This window comes from Phlebotomus argentipes, unplaced genomic scaffold (genome assembly GCF_947086385.1).
Source record: "Phlebotomus argentipes unplaced genomic scaffold, Phlebotomus argentipes genome assembly scaffold_18, whole genome shotgun sequence".
In the NCBI taxonomy this organism is placed as follows: Eukaryota; Metazoa; Arthropoda; class Insecta; order Diptera; family Psychodidae; genus Phlebotomus; species Phlebotomus argentipes.
Genome location: NW_026776177.1, coordinates 14,398,644 through 14,423,383, shown reverse-complemented (window position 1 = coordinate 14,423,383; position 24,740 = coordinate 14,398,644). Strand labels below are relative to the sequence as shown.

The following is a 24,740-nucleotide window of genomic DNA, read 5'->3' as shown; positions in this document are numbered from 1 at the left end:
GAAAAAAATCGCCACTGACCGATTTATTCCAAGTGGGTTCCTGCTTACAATTTGTCGCGCTTTGGGGAACAACATCGACGGTATCTGGGAGAGAACATAAATATTTTGTCTATCGACACGTAATGGATACGTGACCTCAGCATTCAATCACCCTCCGTCGCTGGTGAGCGCTGGAAATTGCCGTACAACTCGGGTGGCCTTTTTTGCGACGTGGCACTGTGGTATAAAAAAGGACAAGCAGGGACTGTATGCCTGGGATGTACCATCGAGCACTAAAGCATGAGGCGGTCTCAACGCTGGCTCAGAGGTTCGACGCGCTGCAGAAAGGCCGGCGTCTGCGCGGTCCGGCGCTCGGGCGAACCCCTACTTTGAGGGGTGGCTTGAGGGTGTGTGGGTGCAGAAGTACGCCGTGTTTTCCTCGGGTTCTCCCAACAAAGCAGGTCCACAGCACGTGCAACCGCACCAATACAGCCGCGTCAGCCCCACTTTTTCCACCGTTTTTCACAACAACACCGAAGGGGTGACATCCACCCTCCCCCGGACGAAAGTAAGATACACTTTGGCTGCAGTTTCGCCAGAGTTATACAAGTTTCGTAAAAGTCTGATGTAGTTTGGTGCCAGTTAGCAGCGAACGTAGTACAGGTGGAGACCGAAGTTTAATTTCTGCGTCCCCATAAGAAAGTGTTTTCGGGGTGAAGAGTTGGACGAAAGTTGGGTACTAAGGGTAGAGTAAAAAAAAGTTTCGCGATTTATTTTCAAGTTGTTGTTCGCCTATACTGGGAAAATGATGATCAAAATATTGGAAACTTTGTTGAAAACTTTTGAATTAACTTCCCCTTGTCTTTAACTTCTCACCACCGCCAGTTTCACCGTGTTTGGCAAAGTTATTTAGTTTGTTGTTTTGCCCGAATATTGTTTTGTTTGCTGTTTTGCCGTGAATCGGATAAAAGTCCAACTTGCTCTCCCGGTGACTTTGAATTGTCGACCAGCAATTAAGTCAGTGCATATACATTAGACAGCAAACACACGCATCAATTAAGGACCAGTGATTGTGCATAGTGAACGGTCCTTTGTCCGTCGCGAGTCGCCTTCATTTGGCCCACAGAGAATTTCCATCGCAATTCAAAAGAAAAGTGCAAGTGACGGTGAAGGGGAGAAAAAAGGCTCACGCGAAGAACAAAAGTCCCGCATTTATAGAGCAAACAAACAATTAAATATTATTAATTTTAATTCACCTCCGCTAAATTACTATTTGTATTTCTGTGATTTTTCGCCTCTATTTTCCTCCCGCTCTCAATTATTGTGGTGCACGCCAGAAGTTAGAACGGAAAAAACCGCTGAAAAGCCAATCATCCGTTGATCGTGGCTCGAGTTTTTCCAAATCGCATGTCGTCACGTCAACCAGTGTCACCCGTAACTTCCTTCCGAAAACAGTCTGCGACGAGAAGAAAGGCAGAGAAGCTAAATTGAGACTCCCTTGGCAAAAAGTGAAAGAAATTCAAACAGTGCGATGGTGAAGCCACACCAGAGATTGTGAGTGAGGAAAAAAGCTAATTGTCGTCACAATTGAGTCAACAGTGAGCTCTTTTCATGAAAGATGGTGAGTACACAATGCCCACTTAATTACTGTAACGTGTTTGATGTGGAGCACTTCCGAGAGCTGCCCGGAAAAAGAGCCATATTACCACTAAATTACCGCCCACTTGACGAGTCAAAGGACTCTGAAAAAATACACAGCCTGCAGTTCTCAATCTCGCCCCTTCTCGGATTACAAATCCGCCGCTAAACGCGGAGGACACCCTCAGTAGCGCGGTATTTATTCACGAATAGCGTGAAATTTCAAGTGACTCCTTCCAAAGGCAACCAGCAGAAAATTGCCTTTCCTCCGCTGCTATTGAATCGGGAAAATCATACAAAGATTTGGGTTTAGAGAGATTCAAAAATCAGTATTTATAAGATCTGCATTTCTGCCCTCAATGCCAATAAGAAATAATACACTGGGGGTGATTCAATTGAGTTCACCGCGTAATCTCAGGGTACTTAGTTTGAGGGTATTAAATGAAATGCTTCAATATGGAAAATTTGTTAAATAGTCCTCCTTTAGTTTTTCTCCAAATTTTTCCTTTGTCCCCATTTATAGAGAAGGAGAAAGAGAGAGTGTAACTAAAGACTCAAATTAGTAAACTTAACTGAAGATATTTTCAATGATATTCTATTCCTGTTCAAAAAGCCAACTCTGATTGAACTCAATTCAATTTCTCCCGCTGTATGTAAATACACTAAAACCCTCATATTAATAACCATTGATCAAGATTCCACCACAAACTGAATTGTGTGGAAAACCCGCCACACACTCGCTTCTTTTTTGCGATATTTCATGCACAATTTAACAGAATCAGCCCACCTTTCCACATATGCCGACACGGAAATTCATACATCACCCCCGCTGATGCTCCCCAGAACGCTCGCTTTTTTCCTGTCTTCTTTCCTGTCTTCCCAACCCCTCAAATCGCTTCATGCCAAAAGCCCTCTCATATACATTGTTTGAGCAGTGCGGGCTTTTTTGTGTGTGAACGCGACAGATTCCGCTGTGGTTTTGGGTGCAAAATAAAATTATCACGTTTCACTTTATGACGACATAAATGCGTTCAAGTGAGATTCGCGGGGGGTTGACTTGGCGGCAGGCTCATGTGAAATGAATATGTTTCGCGAGTGACGTGTGACACGATTTATTTGCTCAGTTTGGGTGGATAGCGCGAGTGTTTCACGTCCAGAGGCACTGTTGGGAAAAGAACTGGTGGGAATTTTCTTTTGTGCACTCCCACTCGCCTATCAGCCTAACACTGAGGCGGTTAATAAAATATAGACGACCGTCAGATGGACGAGGACGTCTTGAGATTTGCAGTAATTCCTCCATATGGCACCCAATGGTGTCTTTTCCCATGCCGATCGTCTCCCTGTCTCTGGGTATGAAATATTCAAAGTGTCTCCCATTTGACAGTGGTGGGAATTTGCTCTCGGAAAAATTAAGTGAGCATCTCATAAATATTCGAGGGTGTGCAAATAAATCTTCATAGTATGTGTGTAAAGCTGGGAAATCAGTGCAACGCCACCATCTGAATTCACCCTGATATTTATGCACACAAATTTTCCTGAGAGGGTAAATTAATGCATGTACGAGTTGCTGAGAAGAATCCCCAAATGTATATGGTACGCAGAAGACAATGGGGGCATGGGGAAGAGATGAAAATGGGATATTATAAATATTTAATAAGCGGTTCGTCGACGGGGGTGGAAAATCGCTTGCAATTTATCATAAGGATAATGTAATTAGTTAGTCTTTTGTATATCAACACACGGCACAAGCACTCATTTTGCCGGCATTTCCTTTCTATCTCTTTGCACGAATCGCCAGGAAAAATGTATTAATTTTTAATTACTTAATCTTCTACGTGGAAGGTAGTGTTGAGCGCCTCACTATTTCAGGCATGGTTCTGCACATCTTTGCCTGCGCTTCCCGATATGTCATAGTCAATTGTAACGTGGCATAATGGTTAATTGCATTCTGGGTTGAATAATCCAATAAATTAGGGATGAGGAGTCTTGTACGGAGATTTTCTTTGTTGAGGCGCATCTTGGAAGAATATTATTGGATTATTGAGCAATATTGGGTAATTATTGCTCCAAATTGTCCCTACCCTTCATCCCCATCGACCATGAATCCACCTCAATGTCCCGACAGCGCTATAAATCTCCCCAACAAGACATTCACGGGCTGAGAGATGAGCTTTAGAGGTATGTTGTTGATTGTCTACGCGGTCTTGGAGGAGAGCTTCATGAAATTTAATCACGAAATTAATCTGGACGTCTGCAAACCACCCGGCGTTTTCAGGAAAATATTATTGGGGGCTCTGTTTGTACTCCTAAAGACTGAGCCGTGTGAGTTTCGGGGGTGGATATGTAGCATATCATCTCGTGGGATGCACAGAAGAGGAAAAAGGATTGTTTATGGGGTTTGGCTGCCTTGTCGGTTGATTGATGTTGCATAGTCACCCCTTTTTGTTGGCTCCCACCGGCTTCCTTCACATCGTCACCGCTCCACTTCGTCACCGCAAGAACCAGGTAATAATGGAGAGCAAGACATGGTGAAAAGTCGCCTGATAAATATATTGCTGTTGACGGAAGCTTCTCGACGTTCACATGAGTATCTCCCCAGCCACCCCGCCCTTATCAAAAGCGCACCCCTCGGAGCTCATCCAGTCCTGCGGGGAGTGAATAAATTTCATAGGAGAATAACAAGGAGCAAAACATGCAAAATAAGTTGATCATCACTCTTCACATTTTCACAGAGAATGTGACTACTAACCGGTTATTCGCACCATCATCTCAGCTGTTTCCCTCCGCCGGAGCCACCCTTCGTCGTCAAAAATTTACACTCGCATTGCAAGAGACGCAAATCTCTCCCTTTGTATGCAAAATCACATCATCAACTCACAAATCCACTTCGTAAGCATTGAGTCTCAGGCGACAAACGTCTAATGAACCACTCTCAAGATTATTTCAGCTCTTTATCGTGAAAATTCGGTCCCATACAAAATTGTGGGAGTGCGTTTTTATTTCTTCAAAATCACAAAAGTCTTGTGAAATCAATCTTAATGAATTATGAACACACATTCCAACCTCTCGAAATAACCCCGGTAAAAGTGTTCTATTTCTCCTCTCTATTTGGTATTCTTTTAGACACGTTCCATTAGTGATACTTAAGAGCACTATAAATTTTTAATATCAATAACTGCGTGCCCAAATTTACGATTCAACACAAATAGTGGGGTTGTGACCCCTGGAAAACCCTTTCACTCTCACTTGGAGCCAAACAAAACATACACGCACTAATGGATATCGCCACCCACTGGAACCCCTTTTCAATTTTACAGTATTCACATCCCCTAATTTACCATCTCGCCACCCTCTCGTGGTATCTCTCGGAGCTCAATAGTGGTCCCATTCATTTGCGTGGAGGCGCTTCGATTTGTCTTTCATCACTCCAGACCAATCGGGTAACCTCTGACCCTTGCTCCGATTGACGCACAAATTGTCTTTCAATTGCACCTGTTAAGTACCTGCCCGGCGTTTCACCCCTTCATCGGGACGTTGTCATGTGAGCCCTAATCAATTTGGGTCATTTTACTCTGTATGGGGTTCCCCTCGAGGCCTTAAGCAAATTGTATTTGGTATAACAGACTTCCAATGGACTTTTGAAGGGATCCTTCTCGCGATGAGTGACTCTATGAGTGGCGCGTGTGAGAATTAGAAAAGGACTAATTTGTTGTTCTTTTGCCACTTTTTTGCAGATGATTGATCATCTCCTCAAAACCTAAAATAAAATCCCGCTCGTTCAGCAATGAAAACAAATATGGCTCTAGCAAAGCGAAATGTTGCATTGAAAGAGGAATATCATGAGCCGTCGGTGAAAAATGAAATTGATTGTCCTGACAATGGTAAACGCAAGAAGCGTCCGAGTCGTGAAGAAGAGGAGCGTCAATCATTTGCTCAGAAGAAGAGGGCATTAGGAATATCACAGCAAGTGCCCCTGCGTGGGCTGCAGAAGCAAAATTCTGAAGATCAGGACGATGAGACGCTCATACGGGAGACCCAGGCCGCCCTCAAGAGTCTCTCGGGTAGTTGGCCAGATTCACAGAGAAATCCCTATCGCATGAATGATCAGGACGAGAATCCCCCGACATTCCAAAATCTCTTTGAGGAGAACCACCAAGATCATAAACTGTCCCCCGTGGCGCAACTCCCGTCCGTCAATCACGACGGCGGCAACCTCAAGGACGTCATCACGCTGAGGGACAAGAAGGGTGACCAGATGCAGGCTCCGCGGCGTCGGATGGTCAGGGACGAGGCTGGGGATGGCAAGACGCGTGACAAGTACTACCCCTCGCCGGACTTCAATGAGCTCGTGGATGATTCGTCTAATGACCTGGAGATTGACATGTCAGAGAGCGAGAAGGACGATCAGCGACAGTGCAAAGTACGCAATTCGTATTCTGGCAAGTCCTACGGCTCGGTATCCGCGTTCAAGCCACCGTCAGTTACCAGTGATATGATCCGCAAAAACGGGGCGATGGCCACTCCGATTGCCCTCGGACCCTTCCCGGCCGAAGCCACCTTTGTTGGCTACCCCGAGGAGCCACAGCTCCATCCTGAACACATGCCGACGTTCATCGATGAGAAGATCAAGAAGGAAGAGGACACTGTGAAGTCCGTCGGATCTCCGGACTCGAAGCAGTACACGATTCTGCAGCCGGCAGGAGTGGGATCGAGAGCGGCTTCGGTCATGCAGGATATCGCGAGGGAAGGAGTGGTGTCCGTCGCGGCAGTTAGCAGTACCAGCAGTCCAGGATTGGTGGGAGTATCTCCGAATGCACCCGTGCCGGCTGTGGGGACTGAAAGGGCAGGGCCACCGTCCTTTTCGCCGGGAAGTATGAACAGAGGTGAGTTTAGCATTTTAAGCAGAGATATCGATTACGCACTGCTTTCATTTCACTCGCTTATGCACGTAGTTTGAGAGCGCGGCCAGGATTTGGTCTCAAACTCAATCGCAACCGCCAAAATGCGGAGTGTAAGCACTCAATTGTGCAGCTTGAGTCCCATTCGATGCGATTGCGGGTGCGGTTCTGGTTACTGGGCTCCTGTGAGAAAAAGCGCTGAGGTCCTCCAATTACACGCTATCGCATGCGGTGTCCTTTGTACTGTCATCGGCACCAACCATAAATTTCCACTTCACGCCGGCCATTCATATTTGTACAAAAGACACACCGCACTCAGATGTTGAACAAAATCTATTTGTAATTTACAATTATTCGGGACGACATGAGCTCCGCGCGGGGGTGGGCGGGGTGGCACAGAGAAAGTTGGGTATGTGCCGGTCAAACAATACCCACTACGGCGCTCCGCAGAGCGACCACTTCACAGATGTCCAGTCCTCTGTGGGGCCGACATCTGGGGAATTTTCGGGAGGTGGCAAGAAAGTTCATTTATTGTGCGGGCGGTAATCTGCAATACATCATTCTACCGAAAATTTCACACATGGGTGCAATATTGTGACGATGGAGCCGCAAAACTTTCCACCATGCAATCCGAAAAGTGTCGAACTTCATTCCTCCAATGTCTACTTGAGGGCTCCCACATTGCCTCTGACCGATTGCGGCTCCTTTGACGGGGCGATCGCAGGGAAATCTGTCTCTCCAGAGCCCACATCCACCCACCAAGGCTGTAATCCCACTAAAGAGGTGTTTCTTCCTGCAGTGCCAGCAGAAAGAGGTGCTTTGCGTGTGACCTGAACACAAATGAGACTCTCTCGCCCATTGAATCTAAAAATCCTTGTGGTGGGAGATAAAGGGAAGCGCCGAAATCAGAGGGGTTCACCGAGGTATGCAAGCCAACAAGTCCCTGCCATGAACCACAAATTGGATTAGAAAACGTGACGTCATTAGCGGAAAGATACCTTCCTTGGCGATGCAGTGGTTGGAGATGATTCTTTTTCCCACTCGTGATAGACGAGAGGGATTTTTTTTCTCTCAAACAATCAACTGAAACGGGTTGAAATCCTCCATGTTTAATAATTCATTATTATTATTGTATTGTTATTCGTCAGAGTGGCGGTGAAAATCCGAAAGAAAAATCGACAATTCTCACTGTGAACCTCCTCGCCGACACACATAGGGAAAAAAATCAGAGAAAAGCTCAATTCCCACCACTTGGTTTTCGGTGCTCATTTTTCATTGGTGTTACCCAGTGCGAGCAAATGAATACAAGAAAAAGAAAGCTCTTTTTTCCAGCTGCTATACCGCCCAGCCGAAGCGGAAATGGGTGGAAATGTTCCGCCCCATTTTCCCAAGATTCACCTATCGCGTCGACTCATTTCTCAATGTGCTTCTCTGTCCTCATTCACATGGTGAAGCCAGAAAAAAAAATGTAATACATTATGGTGGATGCTTTCGCGCGTATATGTTGTGCAAAATTGGCAAATTGATCTTGAAAAGTGCGTTGCGGAGCAAAGAAGAATTTCATGCAGTAAATTATCTGGTGGAAATCGATTGTGGCCAAGAACGGAAAGTTTGAGGAAAATTAGTAAATGACGCTCCCCCAGACTATGTATAGCGTTTGGGGAAAGTCTCAAAAGTTTTCCGCGATGGTCGATGGATTCCATAACTTTTACCATTTTAAATTATGTACAACTTTTGGTTGACTTTGGCCAAATTTTTGAATGGGAAAGTGTAAAATATATTTCGCAAAGTTTCACCGTTTTTCCGGAAAAGTTTAGGAAAAAAGTATACCTACATCTTCCACTAGGCAAAGTCCTGCCAAGCGCAGATAAATATATATAAACACAATAAGTTCACTGGACTTTCCAGGACAATTGGAATGGGAAGAGTTTTGTCTTCTTCTTTTTCTGGGTATATAAAGAGTCGCGCGCGCGACATCTTCGGCCACACAACTTTTCACTCACACCCCCAAACCTACGGATTTCACGGCAAAGTAATCCCCTCAGCGAGAGATTTATAATATGAAAAGTAAGTTAAATATCTCTCGCTGAGAGTGAGGAAATTTTCGAAATAAAACTTTCTTCCCGACTTTGGACTCCTAAAGGAGTTTACCAAACTGGAGTTTTGCACTTTTCCCAACCCCGAAACTTTCTCAAGTTCATTGTCCGTGCAACTTTAATTATTGATTTGTGTTTACTTTTTGCACCCACGGAGAAAATTCAATATCATCGCCACACATTGCATGCTAAAGTCAATGGCTTACTTTAGCCCGACATCGAGGGGCGCGCGGCGTGTGAGGACTTTGCGTGGCGGAGAGATTCCCGTGAGAGTCATAAATCTAGCAATTAGGGCAACAACATGCAGTCTCGTTGGAGGATGTGACGAATATTAACTCGTGTATCCCTCACCCAAAATCATGTCGCAATGGCAAATGAGACAACCCTTTCCTTCCCTGTGTTGTGCGTTCGGCAGTCTTGAGAGGCCGAAGGCACCGTAACTCGGCCACTTTGCAGAACTGCTACCTAGAAATGCTAAATTCCGGTACAAATTGACTACATTAAAGCCTCTTCATGAGCTGCTAACAGCCGGAAAATCAAATAGCGGTGGTATTCTTTAAAACTGATCAAGCAGAAGGTGTTGGAGAGAGTCCTTTGGTGGAAAACGTGACCAGGATGTCTTAAGCACCCTCTCGGCTTGGACAAGAAATTAAATAATCCTCAAAATGGCAACATGGAATTTATTGTCTTGTACCTCACCTAAAGTGTCTAAATAAATTATGACCTTACATCGTGCGACAAGGGTTGAACGCCATACAGTTTTTAAAACGGGGTAAAAATATATCGTTCCCTTCTATAAGAAACTCCGAAGACTCTGTGCCTCTTTAAAGGGTTTCCCTTTGCATCTCCTGCGAGATTGGGAAATTAAAGCTCATAGCGTACACAATTCATTTTGTGTGTTGTATTCTTCGTCATTTTCGGGATTGCATGTTATCTCGAAAATGTAGCGACTTTCTACATAGATTGTGGCACTCTCAACAACCATTAGCTCGCTGTGCATTCCCTGGAATACATTGGGTGTTGGTAAATCGTTTTGTGCTGTTCAACAGACAACCCCAGCGCCTCGCGATGTTCTCGGCTCCGCCGCTGAGAATGTGCTAAAAGGATGTAGAAAACAGCGCAGCGTTTTATTTTATTAAGTAGAAAATACCGGGCGGAATAGTTGGAGTGTGAGACTGAAGAATGGTGGGTGGCATCCGCAGATAATTCCTTCCCAACATCAACCACTCTCCGTAATACTCTCTCCGTTGCTGGGCTGTCGTGGAAAAACCACGGAATTATGGTGGATGGATTGAAAAGTGCCTGAGCATGTTAGAGAGACTGAACAGGAGGAAGGGAAGTAACTCAGGAGATGTGAAAGAGTGACGGGAATGCGTCTAATGATTAAAATAGATGAGAAACTCATTATGTTCTGCGGTTGCTTTCTTTCACTGGGAAGCTATTGTGATCGAAACTGATGCCGATGGCGAGAGTGTGGGGTAAACTTTTAAAGAGCACTTCTTAAGGAGTTTTCCCTTCCTTAAGCCGAGGAAATCATGCTGCTCTATACAGCCAGCGATTATTCTTGCTCCATCTCTGCGAGATTCATAGCTGTCGTCAAGTTTTGTCTAATGTGCATTATGCCTTCTTGTCTTTCCAGAGGGAAGCAAGTGTCCAACACCTGGATGTAATGGACAGGGTCATGTTACAGGCCTGTACTCGCATCACAGAAGGTAAGTCACTGACAACTTGCTGCTCACCTTCCTGTTGAAAGCACACTCTAAACTGATTCTCTCCGGATTAGCCTGTCTGGATGCCCCAGAAAGGATAAAGTTACCCCAGAAAGTGAGTATACAATGTATATTTTCATGATGTCAAACTTCATAATATCATTTTCTAAAGATTATTCTGTAGTTTTCAATTGCTTTTGCAATATAATTTTGACAACAAAAAGCCAAAATTCGCATGTTTTTCTCCTTGGTTCACCTCTGTTACTTCAAATTCCAATTAGCGGGGTAGAGAGCTTTCGAATTTCCAACACATCACTCTTACCGAAATTCAATTGCCTTTATTTTTATCTGCAAGACAATTTCTTGTTTCATACCATTTCTTTTCTCATTCAGACTTTTTTTGAGATGGAATTTGAGGGTATAAGTGTTGATAAAGTTCCACCAGTTATCAAGTTTTGAGGGATTACAGTTACTGAAAAAGAAAATTTGTGAGAAGTCAAGCCAACATATTGAGTATATTCTATGTTATTCTCAACTCATACCTGAATGAGAAGTCTAACGATAATTAACCTCTTCAAAGGTGTTTCTGTTCATTTTTTAAACTCTCTCCCCGCTAAGTCTTTTCTATGATTTCTCTTCTCAAACCTTTAAAATTACAGTATAAAAAAATAGAAAAATCAATCTTGTGTGCAAAGTTGGGGTCAGAGAGGTTTTCATATATATATATATCTTCCTATTAATTTCCAGTTTCTTTTGTCTCTGAAATTTTGTCGAAATTCTTCCTGATTTTTGTTTTCTATATCTATTAATATTGTTTTAGAGGAATATACTCAATATATTTAATGAATTTTCTCATTTCCATTCGAAATTCGTCACGTAATCCGTTGCTAAACCTGTTGAAATTCAAAAACTAAAATTTGAATGAAAATCAAGTATTGGCGATGCATGAAACAATTCTAAAATGTCCAACACCCGGCTGTAATGGTAGAGGGCATGTAAGCTCGAATCGGAATAGTCATAGAAGTCTCTCCGGTTGTCCAACGGCGGCAGCTAATAAGGCAGCTGCTCGAGAGCAAAAGTACCAAAATGGTTTCACTTATCGCCAAAAGTCAGCACTTGCGGCAGGTTTGTTACACTTTTATCTTCCATCAACTTTTCTCATTGATGTCGTGCGAATCTATTCCCCCCTTCAGTATATTGATGTTGATTCGAATTGATTTGAACTGATTTGTTGATGAACTCTTGCAAGACAACACAGAATTTCCACTTTCAGTTTGATTCTTCCATCTCAAAAATGTGCTGTTTGAGTTGTTGCGTGTGGTTGTCGCTTGTTGATATCCCGATCATTTAGTCACACCCTCGATTGCCTTTCAGTGATGAACTGTCATCAGATGACTGATTATCGGCCGCTCTTAGCAACAGCTGAAATTGATCCGAAGAATCCATACAACATCAACTTCGCATCCAACCCAACAGTGAATCGGGTTCCAACTGGTGAATCATACTTTGCGCCACAGCCAACAAATCAAACACAGAACTCATCATTCGACCAGAAATCCTCAGTTGAGCAACACAATCACACAATCGAGCAGAGCAAGATCACAAAACAATCCCAAAAACTTCCAGAGACAAAGAATACTCCAGTTTCCGCCAGCGTCAGTGTTAATAACAACAACAACAGCGCAAAGTGTAACAATAATAACACAAGCGCAAGCATCAACAAGTCAATCGTAAAGTCGGAATTGCCACCTATCAAGTCCGAGCACTCGATAACGTGCAAGAGTCCAAATCCTCAAACTCAACCGACATTGCAGCAGCCAAAGCCATACGATTCCTACATGAATCACGACTCTAGCTCCAGCTCAATGGCGTCTGGGGACAGCGGGAGTCTGAACAAGTGTCCACCCATCTCCAACCAGCCCCTGAGTGGACTTCAGCATGCCCAGAACATGAATGGGTATTTGGAGATGCATCAGCATTCGCAGTTGCAGAACGCACAGAACTTACCGCAGAGGCCGTTCGATATGATGTCAGTGCCACCGCCAATGTCCATTGACGACCCCTATCTTCGCGAGCAGCAGATTCGGTACTCTCAAATGAACGATCTAAGCGGGCTGGCCAGACCTGCAGTCTCGTACGGTGACATCGGCGGGAATCGAGCGGTTCCCACCGGATATGAATTGTCCGTGAACTCCGCCAGTCATCGGCCGTATGACCCTGGCGTAGGACCCATCACCACTGCTTTCGAGCGGTACGATCCCAACTGTCCGCCACAGCGAACCAACATGTATCCCTACATTCAGCCCAGCATGGAAGACATCAACCAGCAGCAGAAGTATCTGCAGGAGCAGCACATGGCGCACGCCATGATGAAGCAGGACGTGGACGAGAATTCGGCGCCAATCTATCCGCGGCCCATGTACCACTACGACCCCTCGACAGGCACCCTGCCGCCGGGCTTCAGTGCCATCAACCTGTCAGTGAAGATCGGGGCTCCGCATCCGCTGCCGCAGAAGGGCGGCGGATCGCCGTCTCCGAATGGTCCCGTGATTGACCTCTCGACGTCTAGTGTCACCTCATCCAGTCCGCACGGGTTCAACTCACCCCATTACGGGGGGCAGCGCATGCAGACGGGCAGCCCCCAGCCTGGTGCCAGTCCACACCACCTGGCGAGTCCCCAAGTGCCAAGTCCTCAAGGGCAAACCCTTGACTTGAGTGTCAACAGATTGCCTCACAGGTACGTGTGCGACTCACAATCAGTCCACAGTGGCATTAATCTCGAGTGCACTTGAAGGATTTTCTTGTCTCTGCAAACCATCCACAATCCCATTCCGCCAACCCTATGCTAAACACACTGTCTTGAGATTTCAACAGCATTAAAGCGCCAGAAGAGGTGCGGTGAAGTCGAAAGGCAAGCCGACAGAGAGAGTTGGGATGAGACGACATCAAGTGTGGAGCATTTAAGGCAGTAAACCCACGTATAATCCTTATCTATAAAAAATCTAAATCCTCACCAAAATATTTTTACCGTCCCATTGAGAAAGTTGGAGCTTATGAAGTCACACTTTTCGGCCGCAAAGCTCCTGTAAAAAATCCCTTTGCACAATTACATTGCGAATAATGGCAGTGAGAGGAGCTTTTTTATCCATCTGCAATCCAAACACCTTTTCCCCTCTTCATTGCACTCTGAAAGAGACTCTGTGGGTGTTTTTTGTGGCTGGGATTAGGAAGAGAATGGCTGGAATAAAGTGCACTTGCTTGCAGCGGTGACACGAGTCCTCAGTACTCAGCTCATCCGGACGGGATGGGTCATCCGCAGAGCTTCGGCGGCACCCCGCGCTCACCCCAGACGGAACCCGTGGACTTCAGTGGTCCGCCCCGACCCGTGGGCTTCGGCCTGGTGTACAGTCGAGAGTCCACACCAGACAGTGGGGCCTCCCACTACATGGAGAGCTACCGAGATCCGAGTGGTGAGTAAATTTAATCATTTTTCATAATTAAAATCCCATGTTGCACACAGTGTGGAGCAAGATGGAATTTTTTCCCCGGCAGAACTTGAAAGGATTTCCGCTAAAGGGGATTCCCCAGTGGTTTTCCATTCCCCTCCCGTGGCATTTTTCTAGCCACAAAGGCGCCCATCAGCATCGCCATTCTTCACTGTGCGATATGACCATTGAAAATGGTAGAAAACAATGACACGGAAAACTCGCCGATAGAGAGGTGCTGGCTTACCCCTTTTCCGCCCACCTCCGCAAAGCGCCAAATACCGAGTGGGATATTGTCCAGCTCGACGTCGTGAAAGGTCCTTTTGTTGTTTGGTAGCGGAAGCCAAAACAAATGCTACATTTTTCTGCAAAAATTTCAATTTTCTCCCCACCCTCGACACACAGCATCAAAGTATGGAAAAGACCGCTTATTTGCGCCTAGCATCAAAGTTTTGTGTATAGGATTAGAGAAGGGGAGATGCTAGTCGAGGGATGGGAGAAATGGGGTTGGATCAGGTGAATTCTTGCATTGCGCAGATTCTAGAGAATTTTCCTCCATCCTTTCCCAATCACGAGGTTCCAGAAACCTCTTCACTTGATCTGATTAGCTTAATTTTCTCAATTTCAGGCTACAGCCCTCATCCCGGAGGCTATGGCATGGTGGTGCAGCCAGAGTATCCGCCCACAGGCTACCCTAGCTACGCGCCCAGCGCCTACCAATGCAGCGGTCCGTACGGCAGCGCCGTGGGTCCTGCCGGATATCCAACGCCAGTGTCAGCCGGCTATTCCCCCAGTGCGACTTCCTGCTACGCGATGCCACCGCCACAGCATATTCCGCAGCACGATAAGCCTCTCTCGAAGGACAGGTGAGCTATGCAGACTCTCAAGTGGCATTACCACTCCCGTTCGTCTTCCCAATGGCCCAACATTAGTCCCGGTGCCCACCATCAATTCTTCATTATAGTCGACGGTCTGATGTGCTGTCATAATCCAATTACGCCGGCAGGGGTTTTCCTTATGCTGCTGTGTAGCAATTTAGCCTTCCATGCGATGTCCCAATTCACCTCACCTTTCTATTTTATCATCGTCTCTTAAGGTTTCCGGGGTGCACTTTATCATCCACCCCGATATGATAGTATTAAATTTTCATTCCAGTACACCAACCATAACGCAATAGTGGCGTGTTCAGCAATTTGTCAGTTTGAAGGCAAAATAAATTTGCTGTGGTTCTCCACGTGACAGTGTTTCAGTCATATCTGGGCCCCCATCCGGCTTAGATGAGATTCTAAGTGGAAGCTGTGCTATATGCACAAAAACTAATTTTATCAAGCCATGGCATTTTTGCTGCATTTGTCATTACACATTCCAGTCATGTTTCGAAAGACACACGTTTATTAATATCACTATGGGAAAGTCCATGGTGAATTTATGTATTCTCTCCGCTTTTTTAGCCCCTCTTCTAATTAATTCCACTGACTTGATGCTCTCAATTAAGTACAATAATGTTCCAATAAATATTATTGTTTTCCCCCGGTTGGGAAACAACTTCTCTCCACTCGAGTGTCTCCTCGGGTGGATAAACAATGGAGGAAATCAGAAAAATTTATCGTCCGTCCAATTACCAGCTCTAACAAGTAAATTAAATAAATTTTCCGCTTGATTTTGCCTTGTTGAGCGCCACTCCATGGCATTGTATATATTTCAACCCCTATGGAAAAAAACTAAAGGAAAAAATCGATTGCCAATCCTTCTTTCGCGCAATCTTTGCAGCCTGACTGGGTGTCCGCGGCCAGATCGGACGCAAATCCAGTCCCACTCGCAGGAGCTCAAGTGTCCGACGCCAGGATGCGATGGTTCTGGCCATGTCACTGGCAATTATTCATCTCACCGAAGTCTGTCCGGATGTCCGAGAGCCAACAAGCCGAAAAGCAAACCAAGAGACGGACAAGATTCAGAACCACTCAGGTTAGTATTTAAATTTACATTACAAACCCATGCATTATGGAGGCGAGTGAATTAGTATTGATTAAATATTCACAAGAGAGGGACTGTCGAGTCCTCCGAATTTCCATGTCATCTTCTGGGTGACATTTTCATATTTCACCAGAGAGGGAAAGGGAATTCATATCAAATCTCGAAATGAACACCCTCTCAGCACAGCGCCAGGGAGAGATATTCAAATTTTTCCACTTGGGCAAAAATATGGTTTAATTCGTATAATTCCAACCCTCATCCGCTGCGTTGTGGCACGTTTCTAATGTGGAAAAAGTCACATGGAAATAATTAATTCATTTTTCACACAGATGTCCTATTCCGGGTTGCGACGGTTCCGGCCACTCCACGGGCAAATTTTTATCGCACAGAAGGTAAAATCTCACCCAAAGTATTATCACGTATTTAGCTGGCCATTTAGCCTGGCAGAAAAGACACACGGCCTGCATGGTGACAATGAGTGACTTGATGGCGAATGTGGGTGAATGAGATTCATTTTCCGGATTTTCCACCCTCCAACGCTTTGGGATATCACATGGATAATTTCTTTTGTATTACTGAACCTCCCCAAGCTAGAGGGGCGTGGAACACGTTGTGTGCTTTCAGCTGTTTTCTCACATAATCCACTCATTTCATCGCATTACTTTTCATTTGATAATTAAATTCAATCTCACGGGTCACATTCCCAATTGGAATGGCTGAGCAGATTGCTTTTTACTCCCTGTCATGATTAACACGGTTGAGAATCTTGCGATTATGCAGTGATATAAAAAAGTTTCAGCGTTTTTTGGTAGATTTCATATGAATTGAAGTAAAACTTTAGTGAAATCCATACGATTCTAATCGTATGAAATCAGCGAAGCGTTAATATTTTGTTTTTTTTTGTAATGAGATTTGAGGTTATTGTGTAAGAAATAAAGTAAATATAATTTACTCCAGTTTGGCCTCAGGATATTCAAAGAGATCTTGCATTTTTCAATTTGATCATCCTAATTTTGTGAGTCCCAATGGTTAAATGTATGAAAAATTAAATAAATAATCCGCGAAAAGTAAAGAATTTTGAAGTCAGTTTAGGGTTCAGCATAAGATTATGTTCCAAGTAATGCAACAGACACATCTCTCTTATGCGTAAATCGCTAAATCACACCTATAAACCGCCTCAAGCCACTGTCCCTTGCTTAATACCGATGAGCTAAAATGGTTGTTTGTCTTTTGCGACGCAGTGCTTCGGGTTGCCCAATCGCCAACCGCAATAAAATGCGCGTGTTGGAGAACGGGGGCACTGTGGAGCAGCACAAGGCCGCTGTGGCTGCAGCGACGGCAATGAAGTTCGACGGGGTGAATTGCCCGACCCCCGGCTGCGATGGCACGGGACACATCAATGGTACCTTTCTCACACACCGCTCCCTGTCCGGGTGTCCGACCGCCGCCCAGGGCATCAAGAAGCCCAAGTACCCAGACGACGTCACCATGGTGTACCCCAAAGGATACACGGGTAGGTTCCTCTAGCAAGCTTACAGAGACACTTTTGCGCCCCGAGCCGAGGTATATAGTGACGTGTAGGGTCGTAGAAACGGACAGTGTGTGCTAATACCATTGCTCTCCTTTGATAACTTGACAAATGTCACAGCAAATGGCAATCTCAAAAATCGTTCTTTCCCATTGTCACCGATATAGATTATCAGAATTTCGCCGCTTTAACATATGGCCGTGAATATTTCTGCTAGCTATAATTTCAAGGTAAGTCCATACCAGCAAAACCATCAAAATTTCTCTCCAAACTGTTAATCACGAGACAAAGTTCTTGTTGCAAGAAACTTTTTTCAATCCAAGATAATGGACTTGTTACTGTGCCTCTAATTGTGTTTTTTATTAGTTTGTCAAGTTCGCTGACAAGTGTTGAGAACCGAGCAGGAAATATTATTTAATTTTTACATTTTCAAACACCATTAAGTGACAATTGAAAAGTTGCTAAAGTTCTATCGTGACTTCATAATGATATTGGCACACACACTGTTGAAAATGACTTTCAATACAAAATATATAGTTTTTTTCGCTTCTCTCATCGCCCAAAGTCTCTTTCAAGTGGCGAGAAATTTGAGTAAAGACGAAATAACTAAAGAAAATGTTCCGCATTGGTGAAAAGACAATATGTATCAAAATTAAATAATACTCTGAAACTTTTTTGGCCCACCTCAAGAGATTCTTAATCATGATCTTGGTTAAACATCGCGTGGGACAGTCTAACATGTTTGTTTTCATTTGCAAAATCGTGTGATTGATCTGTGAGAAAATGTTACAAAGATTTGCATTCAATGTTGAGGGCCAAAAGAGTTACTCGACTTTCCATTTCTGTTCCGCCTTCCGTTTGTCTTATCTTTGGTTTCTTCTCCTCTGGAAATTATATACCTATTATGTCTAATCGTTGTAGTGGTAGCTTTTGATTTGTATCGATTACTGCCTCGATTTAGACCACCCCTAAACACCGCTTAACAATGCCAGATAATCTGCAATATACTTCAATGTTCGATAAACACTTGGAATTATACTTGAACATGCAATTCCAGACACACAATAGCTTGAAAATTCTTAAAGTTCAGCCCTTCAAAACATCTCCTGCCAGACAGAACCTTCAGATTTAACACTCATCTTAAGTACAACAATTACATTTCACCAGCATTCACTCTATTTTCAGAATTATTCCACCCCTTTTCATATACTTTAATTACCAATTAAGATGAAACCCCCCATGCCCTTCGCCTGCACCGAAATTCGCCATTCTATTCAATTTTAATGGGAAGCTGTGAAGCTTGACCATTTGAATAAATGACTCCCGGCAATTTTGGGGTAGAGCACTGGCCCAAGAATGGCATTTTCGAAATCATGCAGAAATGCTCACCGCACTTGTCAGATATTTTGTCATGGGGTGCAAACTAACACAAGTGAAATGTTATTTTCTCCGATTTGCATCACCGGAAATTGTGCTCTCACATAATATGCCAAAAGTGTCTTTACAACAATCAGTTTTTTTTCTAGGTGTACAATATTCCTTTTATAGATATTTCGAAAACATTCCAGATTTTATATTTCATGAAGTCATTTGGATCCCGAATTTGTCTAAACTCCTGTAACTGATCCCTAAGCTTGTTCATAAGTTCACAAAAAAAAGCTTCAACATCATCATCACACAAGTGTAACCATGTAAAACATATTGGATAATGTCGTGAATTTTTGTTCTTTGTTATTTTTTATGTGTTCCATGCTTTTTAACCTGATTTCTTTGTTTGTGTAATTATGATAAATTTACATGAATCCTAAATTCACACAGCGAGATAACACAACTCTTGATCTCAGTCGATATGTAGCACCCAAAACTCTGTCTTTAATCTGAGTGTGACCCTGTAAATCTGTTTCTTTTTGTGCAAAATCTGGTTGAGCCTAACTAATGTTGTGCCACTAATCTCCCCTCTCATTGGTCAGGCATGGAAATGATGATGAACAGCAATGCAAACGGCGAAGATCTTATGACCCTCGAGGCGGAAATCACTGAGCTCCAACGCGAAAATGCTCGAGTGGAGTCCCAAATGCTTAGACTCAAATCCGACATCAACGCCATGGAGTCACACTTGAATCACGGCGATAGGGTACGTAAGATAAGGTTGGTTGAGGGCCGAGAAACGGGTAAAACCACACATCTCTTTACTTAATCATTCTTACTCGCTGTAGTCAGTCAATTATGTTTCCTTTGCTGGTTGTTATTGCATTTCAATAAAGCAGCAATTTCACGAGTCGCTCCAGTGCGAGGGTGGCAACGGTCAAATAAATCAATTTTAGAACCTGAAAAAAAACGCGATATCGCGAGGAAATCTCGGAAATTGCTGTTTTATATTCATTTCTTGTTGCTCAGCACTTGAGTTTTTTCACTTATTCTTCCTAGTGTGGATGACATATTTTTTATTCTCCCACTAATTTTCCATTTTCACCCCCCAAAAAGTCCCCGTAAACGACGCTAGGTTGCGTGAATTTCATGAAATATAAAATTTGGAATTTCCCCGGACGAATTTTTCCATTGAAATCTTTCAAATTTACCTTTACGACACGTGAAAATTCCCGTCGGATCTATCGTAGGAATTGATTTTTGAGATTGCAAGATTGTTTTGAAATTTTCAAAGTCTGGCACACGAAAAAAAATCCCCACACGCACTTTCCTCAGGATTTCCACGGCAAATGATAGTGCCGAGCGATTGAATTCTTGTGTGTCTGCGTCCCCTTCGCTCTGGTAAATAAATAAAATCAAAAAGTCATTAATTTAAAATTCATGAATTCCTCCATTGAGCGAGGACGACAAAAATGCTGGCGAGGGGTGGTGGGTGGCAAGTGGAGCATATTTTGAGACACCCTCCGTCCGCGGTGATTTTTTCCGTGGGGAAAAAGCGTGAGGAAAGGTGTGAGACACCCTCCAGAGCCAAGTGGAGAGTTTTATCAATGAAGCGGCAAAGAGTCCAATTTCTTGCCCCCGAGCTTTCCATTAGAATGGCAAGTTTGTCGGTCTTATGGTAATTTTCCTGTCCCCAGCTCAGCATAAGTCACATGTGACGCAAATTACGAGCATCTGTTTCCACGAGTTGGCGCGATGAAAAGAAACTCATTAAATTTATCGACATGGTGGAATTTTATGAAATTGGACGGAAAAATCCGTGTATGGAGGAAAAGTTTGCGGTGTTGAGAAAAATGCATTGTTCGTGTGGCTGTGGAAAGTATTATTTTTCAATATTCACTGCAGAAGGGTGTCCGCTTTTTGGCCATTGTCTGGAGGAGATAAATAGTATGGCATTGCAATGGCAAAAGAGTGGCAGGAAAAAAGCTCCCAAAAGCTCTGCTGAGAAGTAAAAATTTATTACGCAACACACAAGAGAGTTGAAACATAATTCATGCGCATGAAATATTTCGGTGAGATTTTTTCTTCTGTCGCTTTCCTGGCAATTTCTGGTCCTTTCTCTCTCTCTCTCTCTCTCTCGCACACATCCATCCACCCTGGTCTTCCACCCCCTGGAGATTGAGCTTTTTTCGTGTTCTATTTTTGCTACAATTTTCTTTTGGGGCTTTTTTCTCTCCCCGACTTCTTCTCCGGGTGATAAAATGATTCTGGGCATGAGCACTGAATCGGTGTCTAGCCATTGGAAAACGGGAAAAGCCAGCAGTAACGCCCTCCACCCACATTTAGTTCTTTCTCTCTTGCTCCGCTGGAAAATGCAGCCTGCGCTCTGGCACAATTCCCACCAGAGGAGCCACACGGCGGCCCCCACGTCGCCCCAGCGCAGCTCCTCACGTACTCGAAGGCCCCCGCTCAGCATTTTCAATGACTGTTAATTTGCAAATGCACCAATAAGTGCATTCAATGGGAATGCCTCGAATGGGGAGCACTTATTTAATTTTTTCCCAAATAAACTTTGCCAGAACTTTCGTTCAGTTTCACATCGGGCTCCAAATGTCTCCCTGCGTATTTGCATTCCACGAAGATAAACAACTACAGAAAGGGTGGCAAACTCGCGAAGCACACATAACTATCACAGGAGTGTAGATTTAAAATTTTGTACTTCTTGAGTTTTTGAGAATCACTGAGAGGCATTTAATTATAAAAGAAGGCACTTATTTTGAGTGGGATTTTCAAGTTAATTGTGCAACTCTAAGTTAAGGGATCAAGATTAGAAAAATCTCCAAAATCCCAGCAATAGGTGTTCAAAAACTCAAAAAATCGGCGAAAGTATCACTGTATTTTTATAATTTATTTAGTCTTTGCACATTTCTATTGTAAAGTATAGATTTTAAACAATCTAGGATCAATTAGTAAACTTATTTCAATTGATTTGATAAATCACATCAGTTTTCGGTTGCTTGAGCGTTCTCAAATGTCAAAAGCTCTTCCACAAATCGCATTGCTTTTGGGGGAAAAATTGATAATTGAGGCGCGTTTAGAACATGGAAAATTACCAAATAGACACATTATCTCATTGAAAGGCTAACTATCACCGCTTTTGGATGCGGCATGGTGTGGTATTGAATAAACGTAACCATAGCATTAACACGTCGTCGTTTTAATTTGCGTCTGGAGTGCACATGAGGGTGGAATTGGGGCTGTTGAAATGCAAAATTTACAGTCGCTCGAGGTTGTCTTTTTCGAAATGCCACTGCATTTTTGCATATAAATTACATTTGTTCGCCTCCAATTTCTCCGGAGTACCAATTAATTTTCCCATGGAAATGACTTTCCATGGAGCGCTCGAGGAGGCGGAGAGGAGCTGCCATGGGAAACAATTTATCGAAGGGGTCTGAGTCGTGTGCAACTATGAAGAATTTCCCAATGAATACACTTGCAAATAAATCATGAAATTATGTTGCGGTAGGTTTTCCCTTATTTCGCCATATATGATGGCTTTCAAGAGTTTCTGGCGAGGATGCGAATAAAAAGGTCAATTCTCTTCTCCAGGAATTGAATTATCACAACTTGCTCAAGGGACTAAATTAGAGAGGGTGAAGCGCTTCAATTTTAATTTAGTGCGCCGAAGTTTTAATTTATTTACACCTAGTTCAGAGCCGTAGAAAAAACATTGAGTGCAAAAGGGTTTTTTTCCCATCACGTCTGAAATTTTCTCCTCATTTACTCTTCACGTGTAATTTTATTTTTATCTTGCTGGAAAACTGCCCTTCCCGAGCTCTTTTATATTTTTTCTCTTGGATGCATGAGCAAATTTCATGAATATTTTATACATTTTACCTGAGAGCAAGAAAGGCACCTTTATCAATCTACTAAAGTTTTAAATTCGCTGCTGCAGTACCTTAATTGTTGCTGAGCATTTTTATCGTGGGCTTCCTTGCCTAATGCAATTGTCCTTCATCTTATCCGTGCAGGAGACTCAAATAATCTCGCAGAGGAACAGCAACTTGAACGAATACTATGAGAGTCTGAGGAACAATGTGATTACGCTGCTGGAGCACGTGAGGATACCGAATGGTGGGCCGCCTGAGAAAGTGGGTCATGAGAACTTCGACAGCTACCTGTCCAAATTGCAGTCACTCTGCACACCTGAAGGCTACTGCCCGGACGAGAATCGCCCCATTTACGAGACCGTCAAGTCCGCTCTCCAGGACTTCACTGTGCTGCCGACGCCTATTTGAGAGGAGCACTGACGGGACGATTGATGTTTTCATGCAGAAACATGAATTCACGTGTCAGACATTTAAGACTAAATGAATAATTACAGGAACTATTTATACCTAATTAATCTCATTTGTAGGCTAAGGCAACACCTAGATATTAACTGTCAATTGTAGAATTTGATTTTATATTCCGTAGAAAGTCTATCTAAAGTGGCTGAGAAGAGCACAGAGGAGAGAATAGCTATTAATCTTCTATTTTACCTAAAGAAAAATCGATGTAGATAAAGTGTGATTTGTCTCTTCATTTGATAATAGGAGACAAATCAGCTCAACTTGCTATGTGTACATAATTTTTACTACGTGTAAGTTTATTCAGAATTGCAAGTGAGATATTTCATGTAATCTAAGGACATTGAATGTAAAAGATAGAGTATTAACTATGTGTCTAGTATGAAGTATTGACGGTGAATAGAGAGAAGGAGAGTCGCTCCCTATTTGATTACTATAATAATAACCACACCATTCTTTAATAATCTTATCTTTTATGGTGCTTCGGAGGCAAAGGAAGTGGAGTAAACCAAAGTGAGATTTGTTTTGTATTTTCACTTATTGATTGAATATTTTGTCATCTGTGTAAATAAGATATCGATAGAATCTCAGTTGCTAAAAGGACATCCTGTAAATACAAAGTACGATGAAAGGAGGAGCATTTCAAAACACAAGAAAAAAAAAGTGTCACTAGAGTATCAGCAAAATGGAAATATGAGAAACATCCAAACTTAGAGATTTGTAAGTGAATAAAAACATAGCTTGGAAAATACATCATGTAAACTCTAACACAGTAAATGTTTAAACCTGCATTATGTGGATGACATATCAGTTTCTGTTTGTCAATGTTAATCCCCACTATTTTCCATCCTTCACCAATGCAATCCATCATGTTTCCTCTGTATGAATTAATAGTGTGGAAAAGTGTACACTTCGCAGCACAAGTGTTCGAATGCAAGAAAACCCCAGGCAAAAACCTCTCATTAGCCACTTCACCCACAATCCCGCGAGAGCCAATGTGTATAAGGAGAGATCTTGGGCAAGATGTATATTATTTTGTACGGAAATGTGTTTAGAAGTATAAACTCTCGTATATTGTCATTCTCATTAAGGGTTTCTGTTCACACCTTAAGATACTTGTTACATTTTTGTGAATAGTAAGCTATATAAGATACCACTATACCGATGAAAATTTTAGGTATTAATAAAATTCTCTGTAATAATTACTCAATTGTGTTTAATTGTTTGTCCTGTCTTTGGTCAAGTGTCTGAGAAATCTTCCAATTTCCGGAGCATCATCGAAAAGAAATCTTTCCTTTATTGCATTACAAAACCGTTGAGGCTCTAATTTAAAAGCTCAATCTACAATTTCTGCTTTGTCGTCTTAAAATATTCAAACTTTATGAGAAAATCTCTGATAAGCTTTTGCGCCTGAGATAAGAAAGCCCGAATCCTATAAATATCCAGTGAGGACACTTCGTAAGCTCCTTAGTGAAGCTTTCAACCATTTGTGCATCGCTCTATTTTAGCGTCATCTGCCCTTAATCTTCTCTGTGGGGGAAATTGAAGGCACACTTTCCCCACAGCTGAGCAATCCCTCGCCGAGGGGGCGTCCATGTGGGGGTGCTCCAGACTGACAGGCTGTGTGGAATCTGCGAGCACGAGATTTCATCATCATCTGCGCACTCGGAGAAAAGTCCACCACTACAGAGGCGCCGTGGGCCGTGTAAGGGCTGA

At 43.3% G+C, this 24,740-nt stretch overlaps 1 protein-coding gene across 1 annotated transcript; it reads left to right on the top strand.

The window, feature by feature from the left end:
- The first annotated feature begins 1,300 nt into the window (after positions 1-1,300).
- Positions 1,301-24,186, top strand: LOC132259314 (myelin transcription factor 1). Its single transcript, XM_059756886.1, has 14 exons — positions 1,301-1,600; positions 5,352-6,063; positions 6,151-6,500; positions 10,251-10,323; positions 10,395-10,435; positions 11,254-11,445; positions 11,695-13,057; positions 13,585-13,790; positions 14,434-14,671; positions 15,576-15,770; positions 16,109-16,171; positions 17,021-17,292; positions 19,278-19,441; positions 22,707-24,186. The coding sequence occupies exons 2-14, from the start codon at positions 5,402-5,404 to the stop codon at positions 22,971-22,973; spliced, it is 4,086 nt and encodes a 1,361-aa protein (XP_059612869.1). The 5' UTR covers positions 1,301-1,600; positions 5,352-5,401; the 3' UTR covers positions 22,974-24,186.
- Positions 24,187-24,740: the final 554 nt, after the last annotated feature.